Raw genomic sequence first — 14,729 nt, forward strand, 5'->3', positions numbered from 1 at the left:
GACCTGCCAGCCAGAGTCAATCTGCCACACTGTCCTGGATACCTCTGAATGCTTATCTTCATTATACTTTTAAGTATGAACACATTGCCCTTCCCTCCTTGATGCCTCCTCCACTATTTGTATAGTCTTGCAAATTTATTTGTTTCAGAAATACAATGTTGATAACTGTAGCCAGAGACAGAAAGTAGAATTAGAAGGAGCATGGTGTATTAATATCTTCCACCAAGGGGAAGTAAAATGTTGTGTGGTGTATGTCGAACAGTTACAGGTTCATTTCCAGTAACATTGAACTTGTCCACTGTGTTAACAATATACAGTGGTATGGGATGTTTACTAGAAGCACCTTAATCATTTCGGCTGGTGAGAGCATGACCAAGGAATCTGAAACCTTGCCGTCCAAGAAAATAGAGTTGCTCTTTCCTAACCAGTGACTTGCAGGGCTATGTCATTATGGATCAACTACCACACTTTTTCGTATACAGCAGTTCTTTTTGTTTCAGATTTCCCCTCCCCCCAAAGTTCTAGACCTTAATTACCTATTTGTGACTGCTTGGTGTAAATTGCACAGTGTTTATTAGCCAAATGCTTCCTTGATATGATTATTGATATTGGTATGCAACATAGATTGCTTTTTTTGGCCGTGAATAAAAATGTAACGTTGGTGATCTTTGTCAGCAGGATTTTACTGCCATTGAGGAAAGACTGAGAGGGTACTAGGGAGGGAGAGATAGTAGTGACTGGTTTGTGCATCATCAGTACATTGGCTTTAACCAGTTCATCTATCAATTTACATTACTCAGTGTTAAGGAGAAATTGGCAGAAGGCTCAGGAAGCTAGGGCACAGGAAATTCTCCTCAACTCTCTGAGTCTCAAAAACTCTGTCAAAACTGAGAATGTCATGTAGCTGTCTGCTGACTCAGTTTGAAGTCCAGTAGTCCATGTTGGTTTTGGAAAGCTTTCTACGAGATCTTACTGCATTTTTGTGAAATAGTGGGAGTGCTAGAGGTTTCAGGTTCACGAGTTAAATAGCCAAAAGACAGGGTGAAATGGGATGCAAGCCTGCTTTTTCACATAAAACGCAGTAGATTCCATGCTCGTTTAGCTGCAGTTTTGTTAGAACACTTACTGAAATTTCAAGTGCTTTTTAATGTTAGAATACATGAAATATAGACTTCTTTATTCTGAAACAGTAGGTAACACTGTCGTCTTTTCTTTGATTTGTGTGTGTGTGTTTTTGTTTTTTTGATAGAATATTCAAATAAAAACTTTGGCAGATGATGTGGTAAGGTCTTTGTAACATCTTAATTTGCAATGGTAACTCCACGCTGCATGCTATTTTACTCCAAAGGTTGTGGACAGTACAACATGTTCTTATAAGGATATTAAGCATTAGATTTCAGAAAATTGAGTTACTATTCCTGAAGATCTTCATTTGTAACTTCAGTTGAAGAAGAGTAATTAATGATATCTGTTTGGAGAAGCTTCTTTAACCACATTCTAAATACTTTAGCAATACTGTGGATATGTTGAAACTGTTATTCAACAGTTCAAGTGTTACTTCTCTTGACCTTTTTTTTAACAGTAAAGGATCTGCAGTGGTTCTTCAAAGTTAGTTGCCACATGATTCAAGTGGAACCATTTTGAGTAATAAGTGTGTACTGTATGTCAAACAACACGTTTGTATTCAGTAGCACTAACTTTATAATTCTGAATGCTTTGAAACCTGTTGCAAAGTATTTTCACAGAAAATTATATCAAAATTGATTTCAGTAAAATTATAAACTTGTATTTTCTATATATAATAGTTAGGCAACACTGGCCACTTAGTTAATCATCATTTAAATGTCTGAAATGAAGAAATTGTATCTAGTAATCATGTAGAAGATGCATTTATGGCTCTAAAGTGATCTCACCGTTGCAATCTGATTAAACAAATTTGTTGTTAATAAGGTATACTTGAAACATCACAGTATGGTGAAATTGATCTTAAATGGCTTTTTTTTTTTGGTGACCGCTGAGTGGGCATTTTAATGTAAGTGAACAGTAAAACTGCATTTCATGTGTAGTGAATAATTTTGGATACTGCCTTTCAGGCATTATGTCATCTCTTTGACCTTTTCAATAGGCTATGCCCTAATTTTAGTTTCAAAGAATGTAATGTAAACTATTCTAATAAGGAAAAAATGGGATTAAAGTAATATTCTTGCCTTGTTAAAGATGTTAACAATATCCTTGTAGGTAATGTGTTTCTGTCCACAAATGTAAGACTTCTAAGTAAGAAGAAAACCTAAACCCAAGCCCCCTCCCCTTGAAAACACAAACAAACAAAAAAAACCTCCAAAGAAATTCAAAGGACGTGCAGCTTATCTAGGGATACTTTCCCTTCAAAAATTTAAGATAGGCTTATAGGATCTCAAACAACAACAAAACAAACCCAACAACAGAACAAACCAAGAAAAAGAAACAAAACAAAACAAACAAAAAAAGAACGAACCTTTCTTCCTCATATTCTACACTTGGTCAAATTTCTCCATTCCTGATTGGACTAATCTAAAATGAATCCAAACTTCCTACAAATGAAATACTCCATTAAACTTTTCACACCTCACAGAGGTGGTTTAATTATAGAAAATATAAATTTTGGTTTACATGTCTTCGTAGAGATTGCAATAACTGCTATGAATGATACTTGTAACCCTACATAAGCTGCTGTTAGATGAAAGCACATCTTCATAAGGCTGTTCAATGCCTGAAACAAATACCCTCGTATTTGTTGATGCAAACAGTTAATTTAGAAAAATTGCTATAGATGTAATGTTCTCAGAATGAACATATACATATAAAGAAAGTATTGTTAAATAAAAAAAAATTCTGACTGTTCAGAATAGAGTTATATATTAATAACACAGTAATAAATGGCCTTATAAGGAAGGTGCTCTTGTTGGTTGTTTCCAATATTAACAAATTAACTGAGTAAGCATGCTTTTAAAAAAAAAAAAAAAAAAAAAAGGTGGGGGGTTTGTTATAAGGCATAAAACAAGTCAGCCTTAACCAGTGAAATGTCATTGCAGACTGTATGATATGCTTTCACTAATGTCTGTTGTGTGTATTTAACTATGGATGGCTGCTTCTATGTGAGTAATCCATTACCTGGCTTTTTAAATTATGCACTAATTTCAGGAGTCCGTACTCAAAAACACTTCAAGGAATTGTGAACTATACTTGGAGCATTAATTCCTCTACAAACTTTATTTTACTTTAGCAGGATTTTTTTATAAGCCTGGTGAACTTGTGAGTACCTCCTTCCCAACGCTGGCTTTTTCAGTTGTCCTCCAAAGACTTATAGCTCTTCAGGTGAAGGAACGCTTGGACATTACCTTTGTGGTACCATATTTATTCACTATCAGGATAATTAGGGAATAATGTGAGAAGATGAACTCAAGATTTTGAAATGCTAAGAGTTTAACATAGATGGTATACTTTTGAAACTGTGAGAAATAGTTATATCCTTTTTGCATGTGACCTGTCATGAATTTACCTTAAATGTTGTTGTCTTTCTATGAACAGTAATCTCTGGATGTTAGAGTATTTTTACTTACAGTTCAGTTTGAGTTTTAACTCTGCTGCTTGGATTAACTAAAAATGTGTGTATTACTACCATGTAATTGGCTGCTTTCCTATAGATCTATTTCTGCTTATTTTTAAATGAATGTCTTTGCAGCGTGACAGAATAACAAGCTTCAGAAAATCAGCAGTGAAAAAAGAGAAACCTCTCATTCAGCATCCTATTGACTCTCAACCTTCTATAAGTGAAATCCCGCTTGCCCAGGCGCTTGTTGATGAGCGTTGCATGAACTTATCAGAAAAAGAAGTTATGGATCTCTTTGAAAAAATGATGGTAAGATGATGTGCTACATTGTTTTTTGAGGTTTTAATTTGTTTTCATGTTGTCATTTATTATGTAGTAGTGATTTTCAAATGTTGTCATTTTGGAAGCATTAACTACTTGGGAGGGCATAGTGTAGGCCTGATAGACCTGTCTAAATTGGCACATAAACAATTGAGTAACTCATAGAATGCTAGTATAATATATGTTTAAATTACTTGGTCTACTTCTACAGAGAAAACAAAGGGAAAAAGCCAAAAATAAAAATCTTAGACTGTTGATTGCTTCATTAAGTTAACCTCTATAGACCTTAGTTGCAGTAGTTAGATACTGCTGTTGAAGGATAGTTTTTAATAAACTTAAGTAAATGCCTTTGGAAAATAGTAATTTCCATTAATAAAATCTTAATGTATAGAAAGCTGAATTTTTGTATGGTCTTGAATATTTTCTGTCTTAGGATCACTTGTCAAGGTTTGTGATTCTACTCACTAGCAAGCTTTTCTATTAGTAATACAGAAACAAACTTTTAAAGTAGGTGTGTATTAATTCTGCCATGCACATTGGTGTTGATATGTGAAGTATCAGGAAATGCAGTCTTTTGAGTATTGTTAGAAATACTGTTTTCTGTATCATTCTTCAAAATTGTTGTAAACTTCCATACAGTCAGTATGGCCTAAGAACTATCCTGTTCCAGTGTAGCTCTACTCTGTTCAATGAAGTTGTGAATCTCTTTTGAAAGATTGGATAAGAGTTCATTAATACTTGCTTGATTTGCTTGTTAGATTAAGGGATTAATTTTTAAGTGTTAATGGAAGCAGACAATAGGTCTGTCTTCCAGAGACTAATAATCCTTTGAAAAAGCTGTTAGCCAGTAAGTTACTACAGTAACGTTTACTGGTTTTAGTTGCTAATCTGAAGTTAGTTTGACTTTTAATGGCAAGACTAGTCATGACTAGGAATGACTACATGTTGTATTTAATCAGTTATTAAGTTGAAACAAGCATCTTGAGATTTAATCTAGCAGAGTATTTGGATTTTTAGGTTTGTTTTAAATATATCAGTTGGAACACATTCACATCTACCCCTGCCACAAGCTAATAATCTATGTAATAACAGCCTTCTGATTAGATAGTGCAGGAATGGTGTCTGCTGTGATAAGATTTTATAAAAATCACAGGAACTTCACAAGAGTTAACACTTATGTAATCAACTTGAGGAGTAGAATTTTTGGGTTTGTTCTCTAGTTTTATTTCTTGAGCCAAATTTCATTAATGGTAACTACCCTTGATGCATTTATAATTTTGGCTAAGTCTTGAAAACAGCGAACACTTGAAGGGACAGAATTAAATGAGAAAATCAGGTAGCTCAGAATTAAATAAACTGAAATGCAGATAAGCTGGAAAAAGTCACTTCTGTTTTTTTTGTTATGTTTTTTTTTTAATGAGCCATTTGATTAAGAAAAGGAGTATAGAAATAATAAAGACTAATAAAAAGCATGAAATAGAATCTTGATGTTGTGTGGTCTGTTTCTTTACAGGAAGACATGAATCTAAATGAAGAACGTAAAGCTCCTTTAAGAGATAAAGACTTGACCACAAAACGTGAGATGGTTGTCCAGTACATTTCTGCAACTGCCAAATCCGTAAGTAGTCACCTCTCCAAGACAGATGAAAGTAAGAAGCTTAGCTTTATGAGTGTTACGCTTTTCAAGCTTGAAACTTTCAATTTTTTTTGTCTGGATTTATCTTCTAAGAGTGGTAGGAAAAAAATAAATCTGTACTTATTAATATACTCTTAAATGCTTGCAGCTGCGTCTGAAGGGTTAGTTTGTATTTCAGTTGTTGGGCAATGTAAGAACTTGATGCTTTCTTGTAAACCATAAGAAACTGCAAATCCAATGATGGAGAGTAATGGATGGAACCTGAGTCTGTTTCTGTGGAATTCATCTTACGAATTTTTGGTACCAAAAGTTTTTAGAAGGGATAGCATGACTTTATTGTTTCAGTAATGACCTACATACTAGATGCACAATTTGCAGTGTTAGAAACAGGGAATCAAAATATTGAAAGTATATAAAATTGAAGTAAAATCAGTATGTTGAGTACTGTAGCTGGCTTGAAGACTGCCTTAAATATTCTGCTAAGAAATGTTCTGAAGTTAAATAAAATGTTTCCTTTAGTGAAAAGATGGTCTTAAAACGAGTTTCAAATTATGTATTCGGACCTTTCATTCTTGTTGATCGTTCTCTGTACTTAAGTTGATTGATTAACCCTTAGTTGAGGGATCCTTCATGCAGAATTTCTGAATTCTGTCTCTTTCGGGGTTCCAGAAGTGTAGGAGAATGATGGGATGCCCCAACATTTGTTGGGGTGGAGAAATATAATTTTAGATAGTGAAGAGCTGCAATTTATTTTCTGCAGTGGGACTAATAGTAGTGGGACTGTTAGTACTAATTAGTTATAAACTACAACAGTAATGCTTTTTGTGTGTTGAAAATTGACTATGGCAAATATAGTTCTTATCATGTAAAAGGAGAATATGCCACAAAAATTCATGAATGTTGGAATAAACAGATAGATATATCTGTGTTGTGATTTCCCTAGAAATAGGTTTTGTTCTGTTTTGTGCACTATTTTTTGTATAAAGAATTTTAAAGAAGCTACTGGTGAATTCTGAGGAACTGAAGGTATTGCAGTACTGGGGAGAAGTCGTGGTGGGGAGGTAGCTTTCTGTATCCAAGGGACAGTAGTATGCTTCAAGTGATAAAATTTGCTATCAGCATAGTTCTTCAATAAAGTTAGGTAATGCATATGATTTTATTTGGAAATTAGAATGAATCTCATTTTTTTTTTTTTCCACACTTAAGTTATTGTGTGCAATAACAGGTTACTGCAAATGAAGACTACTTGTGGAATAATTGTTCAAATACATAATGGCAGCACTGCTAGCAGTTCTACAGAGCTGAGTCTGAGTGCTAAATACAGATAACATTAAATAATAATTGTTTCTTAGTGAAATAAACTGGCAAATAAGATTATGTTGGTGTCTACATAATGAATCTATAAGCATGGACTGATAGCAGTGCAGTTGACTTGTCTTTCTTTTAACCTTTAAAATCAGCTCTGCAGACTTAAATTTCAAAAAATTAAAACTACAATGACACACAATTAGTAAATGCAAATGCTTTGCATTAAACATTATAAACTTAAGTGAGGAAAAACTTGCATTATAATGTAAAAATGGTGATTTACGTTTCTGAGAGGAGTGATGTTCCTGCATGAGTTCATCTTAAACAAAATCCACAGTCCTTTAGTCTGTCCTGGAAGAAATCCAATGCTTAAAGCATAGTCTAGCTAAACATGCAAATTATTGGAGAATTATTCAAGCTTTTGCAGTGAATGTTATGAAATTTCCTGTTAGTATACTTTGCCTAGACTATTTTGGGGAACTATTGATTGTGTTGTAAGGTTTTTGTCTTCAATTGATGATCAATGTTAAATCTTAAAATACTTTTGCTTAGTAAGAAAAATTTATTGAAGCAGTAGAAACTTTCACAATGGAAGTAGTAGCAATTCTTTCCCAAAAAGTAGTTGGACGATGGTGATCTCTATATATACTGATACTGAAATGGAGCTGCCTGAAGTACCATAATTTTGTAGCTGAGTAAAGAAAGCATGGCTACCATTGCATGTCTAACGGCTGAAAATTTTAACAGATTGCATTACTGCCACTGTATGCACTGCAGCATGGGAAACTTAACAGAACTGGGGATGTGTTTGCCAAAATGTACTAACAATTTAAAAAAAAAAAAAAAAATCCCAAACGTCCTCATACATGAATGTGCGCTTTGAACTTAAGTCAGCGCCAGTATGGATGTTTTATACATACGTAAAATGTTTTTCCTAATGGAAAAAGGACTCTTATTGAAGTTTGTGTGCTTCAGTAAGTCCTCCTTGCAATTGAATCGCAGCATTTGAATGGAATAATTTAAGGTTGTTCAGAAATATAAATGACCTTTCTGTAGCGTGTTACCTTAATTTACCTTTTAAATAGCTACCATCTTAACTGATTTAAAAAATATAGAAAGTAGAGCTCAATTGTAAAATGTTGATTGGGATCTTACAATAAAGCAAAACCTCCTTTTCACTGTTAATTTTGTCTTCTGTTTAGTTAAACTACTATTCTCCTTAGTTGAATTCAAGCCCTAACCAATTCTTACTGCATCATGAATTGTCAAACTTTCTTTTCTTCAGGCCATCATCAGGCTTGTCTTCCATAAAAATGCTGATCGCATTCAAAATGATCTTTCTTAAAATTTTCTGCCTTTTTTTCTTTGGTCACAGATAACTGTTCATCTGTCTTCCTTTTTTATACTGAAAATACCTGGGCCTCTTCTTCTGCTTAGAGCTCATGAAACACACTTAACAGTTGATGTGACTTTTCTTCCAGTTCATTTCATGTTTGTTTTAGTTTAGGCTTTTGAGCTCTCTCCACTTGTTTGAAAATATCACTGTCATTTGCTGATATTGTCTTGACCAAATTATTTTTAAATTTGGTGCTTCACTTTCTCTGCCTTGTGTGCCATCTGCAGCATGTTGACCATGCTTTTCTGAAACACCGTGCTGTCCTCAGAGTTCTGAGTGAGAAAGAAACCTTGGTTTTCAATGGATGAAAAAAAGCTTTCCTTTTCCTTGGGGGGTGGAGGAAGTCCAGAAGCTAATAGGCTGGATGCTTTCATGTGAAGTGGTTATCTGTGCTTCTGCTTCCTTCTCTCACTCAGAGAGAGATTGTTGACCATGGAAATTATACTTGGGAAATGGTGAAGGCTCAGAATTCTGTTTCAGAACTGAATTTGGTGACATCTCATGCCATATTGAATGAGTTGAACATTGGTGAGAGAAGAAGGTAGTAAATTAGGAAAAGAGATTGTCTGGTGATGACGGTCCATCTTGTGCTTCTAGAGGAAGCTTCGTCAGGAAGGGGAGAGAAGAGGTGATTGTGGAAGACTTGCAGGGACTTCTGTCTTCTGAAAGACTTCCTAAAAGGATAATGGAAGAGATAAGAGTAGAAAATGAAGCAGGTAGAGGCTGAACAGATACAATCAAATTCAGATCTTGGAACAAAATCATACTGTCTCAGGCTTTTAATCAGATAAACGTGATTATTCAATAAACTGGCTGCTATCAGATTGCAGCAAAGAGCTGACAAGGAAAGGCCTACAATATTTAAGCAGAAGTCCATAGTCCTGGTGTTCACAGGAACATGGTCATTTGTGCAAAGTGATAGAACAAGGCAGAGATGTGCTACCTTTGTGCAGACTTTCTTTGTGTAAAGTCAACTTCTTGTTCATGAATATGCAGAGATGCTGTTCCATGGTAAAAAAGAGAAGATGTCATTCTGAAATATCACTGTTTAATTATCCATGTAATTAAAAGCATCCATACTGAGCAGTTGAAGAAAAATGCCACATGAGATTTTTCTGAAATGCAAGTTAGATTTATAACTGTAAGCTATGTTTTTGATTATGAAAACTTAATTAAATTCAGTGATGACATCATCTAAATAGATAAAAAGCTCCATAATAAATGAAGTTGTTACATGTACAAGGAAGTCAGTATGCCATTAGTTTTTTCTGTAGTTTTCTCAGTATCATCTATAAAATACCTGACCTGATAATTCTAACAAAATAGCGTATCTCTTAATCTTTCAAGATGTAGATGTCAAGCTAGGTATTTAGTTATTTGTTTGTAAATGTGTAAAATATTGATGATTCAGCAGTGGAACATAAGAATTTCAAATTATTTCTCCTACAGTAGAGCTACCGTTTTCCTGTTGAGAAGCTGTAACTCTTAAACAGTTTGATAAAGTGATAGAAGAATGTAACTACTACTAATGATTAAACACTGAAAAGTTTGTGTGATGCTACATCCTACTAAGTACTTTGCTGTGTTTATTTATGTATTATTATTATTATCTTTTTTACACAATAACCTCTCTTGGCTGACCACTGCATGCAGATAGTCGGAAGTAAAGTTCCGGTGAGTATGAACATGATAGTTTTGTTTTTTCTTATGAATACACTTCTATTTTTAGAGATTAGGCTGGAATATTTTGGACTTTCATCTTGGATTTAAAAGTTCAGTGGGCATAACTGAATCCTTGTTTTATCAAAAAGATTATCAGCTACCTCAGTCATGTTTATCTTACCAGTATAAGATCACTGATTGCACTTTCGAGGGATCTGTTTTTAGGTTTTCAGGAATCTATTTCCAAATACTTCAAACTCACTGAGAACTCATCTGTTCATTGTGAGCAACAAATATAATTTAGGCTTGTCTTGCTTTTTATTGAAGGCAATCACTCAGAACTTTAAATTTACAGTATTTGGCTTACTTCATTCTGTTTAGACGTGGATTTTTTTTAATGTCCTAATTGTTAGTATTCATAGTTTGTCGTGGAAATGTCAGCTGCTGGATACCAGTGTGAGAATAAGATTAATATAGAGGATTCAGAAGGTCAATTAATAAGCATAAGATGAGGTGACTCACAGCATAACTTTTCTCTTAAAGTGCTCAGCTACATTTTATGTTGTCTTGATTGACTTTAGTGATTTTTTTTTTTTTTTTTTTTTTTTAAACAAGTATTTGGGACTTCATTTGTTGGACTGAATTCAGCAAATTTTTGTTTCCTGGAAAAAAGGAAGGAATAATTATACATTTTAAATGATGGCTGAAAGCGAAGATGTTCTTTTTAATTATGGATGGACTTTATTTTTGATTGCAGCCAAAACAGGCTTTTCAGATACTGCAAGGTTTTCTACTTAGGTCATATTCAGTACTTATATTTTGTACTAAAAATAATAAAGGATAGCCTAGGACTTAATTGTTACTTCAGATGTACTTAAATATATAAGGATATAGCGCATAGGGATAAAGAAATTGCTGTTGGCTTTGTTTTATTCAGAGTGGTCTTTAAACAGACTTTTCTGTCTGTATTCACCAGTACTTTTTAGTTTTGTATTCAGTACTGGTTCTTATGCTGATGAGAAAATACGTAAGCACAATGAAGGTATTTAAAGGTATTTGATTTTTGAGGGGACAAATTATTAATTATCCAGTTCAGTGTGTTAAAACCAGTTTTAAATAATTCCTGCTGCCATGTAATTTCCTTATGATATGAATTAGCCTGAACAGCTGCTTTGTGAAGAGATTATTTTATAAAGGAAACTTGTATATGCAGAATGGGCAGTGGAGAAACTCTATAATATCTGTTTTCTTCCCCATGCCTTTTAATTTGGGGCCTGATGGAAAGCAAGAATAGTTACTCATTAAAAGTATGGTTTTGTACAGATAACTTAAAAAATAGCAAAATAAAAAATGCTGCTCTTAAAGTATGGCTTCTGCATATTATTACTTAAAGAATGCATGTGTCTTGGTGTGCTTCTTCTCAGTGTATGTTTTAATAGGATTCATCCTTTGGGAGTGATTGCATCTGCTGGCATATGTAGTTATTTTTCTGAAGATTTACAGATTTGTTGTGGTTAGGGAGGAGAAGAATTTTGGGCTGATGAAGCTAGTACTGTTGGGTTGTAGTGACAATTGCAGAGAAGAGGTTCACCTGTTAATGAGGAGTTTAGAGCTCTAACTTAATTTGAGTTTTACTTGGGATCTCAAGCACTGGTGCCCACTTGTCATTTTAGCTGCCTGCAAAGTAACCTTTCCTTGCTTTTGTAGACAGTGATAATTGTGTTGAAATGGCAGCTGCACATGTTCTGTTTATCTGTAAGGCATTAATGTAGATGTCTAAAGTAGGATTAGCTTGTTAGTTCTGTTTTTAATGGTTTGAATTAATGTGTTTGGCTAATATCTACAGGGTGAAGTCCATATGAACTGTGTAAGCTTCCAATTTCTAGTTCAGGAGCTGATAGAGTATTTCCTCATAGCTTGAACAAGGATACTGCTTTTCCAAGTCAAATGTGCAACAGCTACAGTATGTGGTTTAAAAAAATAATTGAAAACGCTTTTATTGCTTTCCTAAAACCAACCAAACGACCCTCACCCCCCCCAAACAACTTGTCTTATCTGATTTTGTAATTATACTCTAATTAAAATATAGTGGTTTCTTTGCTTGAGATAGAAACAGAGTTGTATTAATAGAGAGTATGCAAAAGCTCTTGAGTTAGTCATTGGCAAGGGGGAAAGTAGAAGTTATTACTTCCACTTTGTTAATAATTATGCTGGTATCAGTTACTTGTTTCTGTCTAAAGAGTGATTTATTTTCTAAATTATGGACCGGGTGTAGTGAATTGGATAGAAGCAACCACCTATGATATTGTGAGATTTCTATTCAATGTACTGGCTGCCAACATTCTCACTGAAGTAAACACTTTGTCACGGAAGCAATTTATTTATAACTACTTCAGCTGAACTCAGCTTTAGCTTGATTCCTAATGAAGTCTGAATTGTCTGGTGCCTCAAAGAGGAGTAGTTTGTGCAGGTTTTTCTGATCTTGTATTTTAACTGTTATAGCCCACCCATTTCGTTCAGATGTGCTGAACACTTCTTTACCACCAAGTAGATAGAATATCTCCGTATTTCCCCATGGAGGGCAAAATGCTTTTGCTTTCCCGTTTTGTTAGATATTGGTTCTCAGGCTTGTTTACAGGCCTCTGGTGGCACATCTGAATAGTGTATAAAGCTGGACAGTTGCTAAGTCCTGGGTGAGGAATTTCTTTGTCTAGCTAACAACTTTGAAATCACCTGGAGTCAGACTAAGATAAACTGAAATAGAAATCTCTAAAATATTTAATTGTTGCCTGGTTTTCTAAATATTTTTTTTTTAAAGTTTTGTGTAGAGAGAAAACTATGCTTATATTTATTTTTCACTATATCCTGCACTGTAAGGTGTCTGTCCTGTCTCTCTGTCACTGTTGTCCTTTAAACCCTGAAATGTGTTCTACATGCAGATTTGAATTGATTAGATTTACCCCCTTCATGGGAAAGCAAACTAGGTTTTCTTTTATATACTTGTTTTCTTGTAAGACTTCCAGGAGTTCCCTTAAGCTTAGTTTCTCACTAAAACTTCATTGCTTCTAACTTCCTCAGAGAAGGATTTTTAAATGTGTGGTCCAGGCTTCCATTTGAGTTTTCATGAATGAATAATTCTATGCCTTAATTGTAATACTGTGAAGGTGACTGGTCATAAAGTAATTTCTAAGATTTTTGATCTTATGCATTGATTTAATCTCTGAAAGTTCAGGTGTGGGACCTATGAGTTTCTTCGTACTTTGCTTTTGCCTTTGTGTTTATTAGGTGCTCTCACGTAAAGCACATCTTTCACTGAGACCTTGTGCTTCCAAGTAAATGAGAAACGTATATATAAAAATCTGATCCATGTAAAGGCATAGCATTACTTAAAAACAGTATTCCAATCAAACTCTCTTTGAACAGGGAAATAAAAGAAATAGCACCTGGTTGTAGCGCTCCAATTAGCATGGCTAGAGGTAAAAGTGGATTGAGACTGAAAAGTTGGTTGCAGAAAATAACAGAAAGTAATCCTGTTAAGCTGAGGATTCTCTAGCATGAACTGGAGTATTTGGGTGAAAGGTTTTGTGAATGGATTTTTATGAGCCATCTTTAGTGATCATATGTTTTGAAAAGGGGAAAAAAGGAAGAGGAGATGGTTCTGTATTGCTATGGAGTTGAAGGTGCTTAGTCGTAGAAACAATGAAGAAGTTTGCCTGTCCTGCAAGACACATAAGGAGGCTTAGGAGATCATGCTGCCAATTCCTCTAACTTTTAACCTATTTTAACTGTTTTTGAGGCAGTCATAGGTCTTCTGAAAACAAGGGACTAGACAGAGGAGAGGGGCCTCACTAATGTCCTCAACACATAGAGAGAGGAGGCAACAAGAGCATACCTTGGTTTAAGTATGAAAGAAAACGTAGCAGAGACCTTAAATGCCTCATCTGAATAGGAATCTCCTTTGGAGCTTGCAGACTACAGTGGAAGGGCTAACCACAGGAAATAATCTTTTTGGAAAAACAAATACATCTTGCATTCTAGGGTGCTTTTCAGGGTCTAGCTTAATGTGTAATGGCATTTGATTGAAGTTGACGTTATCTCATCTCTTTATACATTTTGTGGCTTCTGTTCTCTTCTTTTAGGGTTTGGGGAATGGCTGTTGTCTGAAATGACAAAAACTGTATCCAGTGTTGTGTAGACGGTGTACATTGGTTACACATATAATCTTTTTCGGTTTCCATCCAATGCAATGAACGGCATAAAGCTGTTCCTGTTTTCTAGTTCTTTACCTTATGGTCTTTCAGAGTGGTGATTTTTCTGAACTATGATGATTCTTAATATGTAGTGCTAATATACTTACTGATTTAAAGTCAGTTCCTACTCTTATAAAGATAACCTCCACCCGTTTCTTTCTTTTTCCTTTGGTGGAAGAGCGTCTCTTTGTTTAGGAGGTTGATAGTGACAGACTGTAGTTCCTTTATATCCTATTTACTCATCTTTGTCTGTCTTGGTCCTTTGATATATAACTGGCATGCGTTGTCCAGCTAAAGATGTTTTGTGTGTTGGCAAGAAACATCTTCAAAGTTGACATAGTCTAGAGGACACTGTTGTCTTAATGCATTCACAATCTGTGTCAGATTTTTGTTTTGTTGAGGTAAGAACAAACAATCTGAAAGTATATTGTGAACATTTACATAGTCTGTTATATGTATTAATATTGGAATGTGTGTAGGTCAAAATCATGAACTTAAATGTAGAGAAGTCATTTTGTCATCAGCCATACTTAGTGTCATTTTTGGAAAATGAGAGCAAACCAAAAA

At 34.6% G+C, this 14,729-nt stretch overlaps 1 protein-coding gene across 1 annotated transcript in view; it reads left to right on the forward strand.

The window, feature by feature from the left end:
* Window positions 1-14,729, forward strand: part of DIAPH2 (diaphanous related formin 2) — a 265,679-nt gene that overhangs the window by 17,979 nt on the left and 232,971 nt on the right. The window contains exons 2-5 of the mRNA XM_050902012.1: window positions 1,250-1,282; window positions 3,722-3,898; window positions 5,424-5,528; window positions 9,904-9,924. Coding sequence (XP_050757969.1) covers window positions 1,250-1,282; window positions 3,722-3,898; window positions 5,424-5,528; window positions 9,904-9,924 — 336 coding nt within the window. The remainder of the gene's footprint in view (window positions 1-1,249; window positions 1,283-3,721; window positions 3,899-5,423; window positions 5,529-9,903; window positions 9,925-14,729) is intronic.

Source organism: Gymnogyps californianus, chromosome 9, assembly GCF_018139145.2.
Source record: "Gymnogyps californianus isolate 813 chromosome 9, ASM1813914v2, whole genome shotgun sequence".
NCBI classification, from domain to species: Eukaryota; Metazoa; Chordata; class Aves; order Accipitriformes; family Cathartidae; genus Gymnogyps; species Gymnogyps californianus.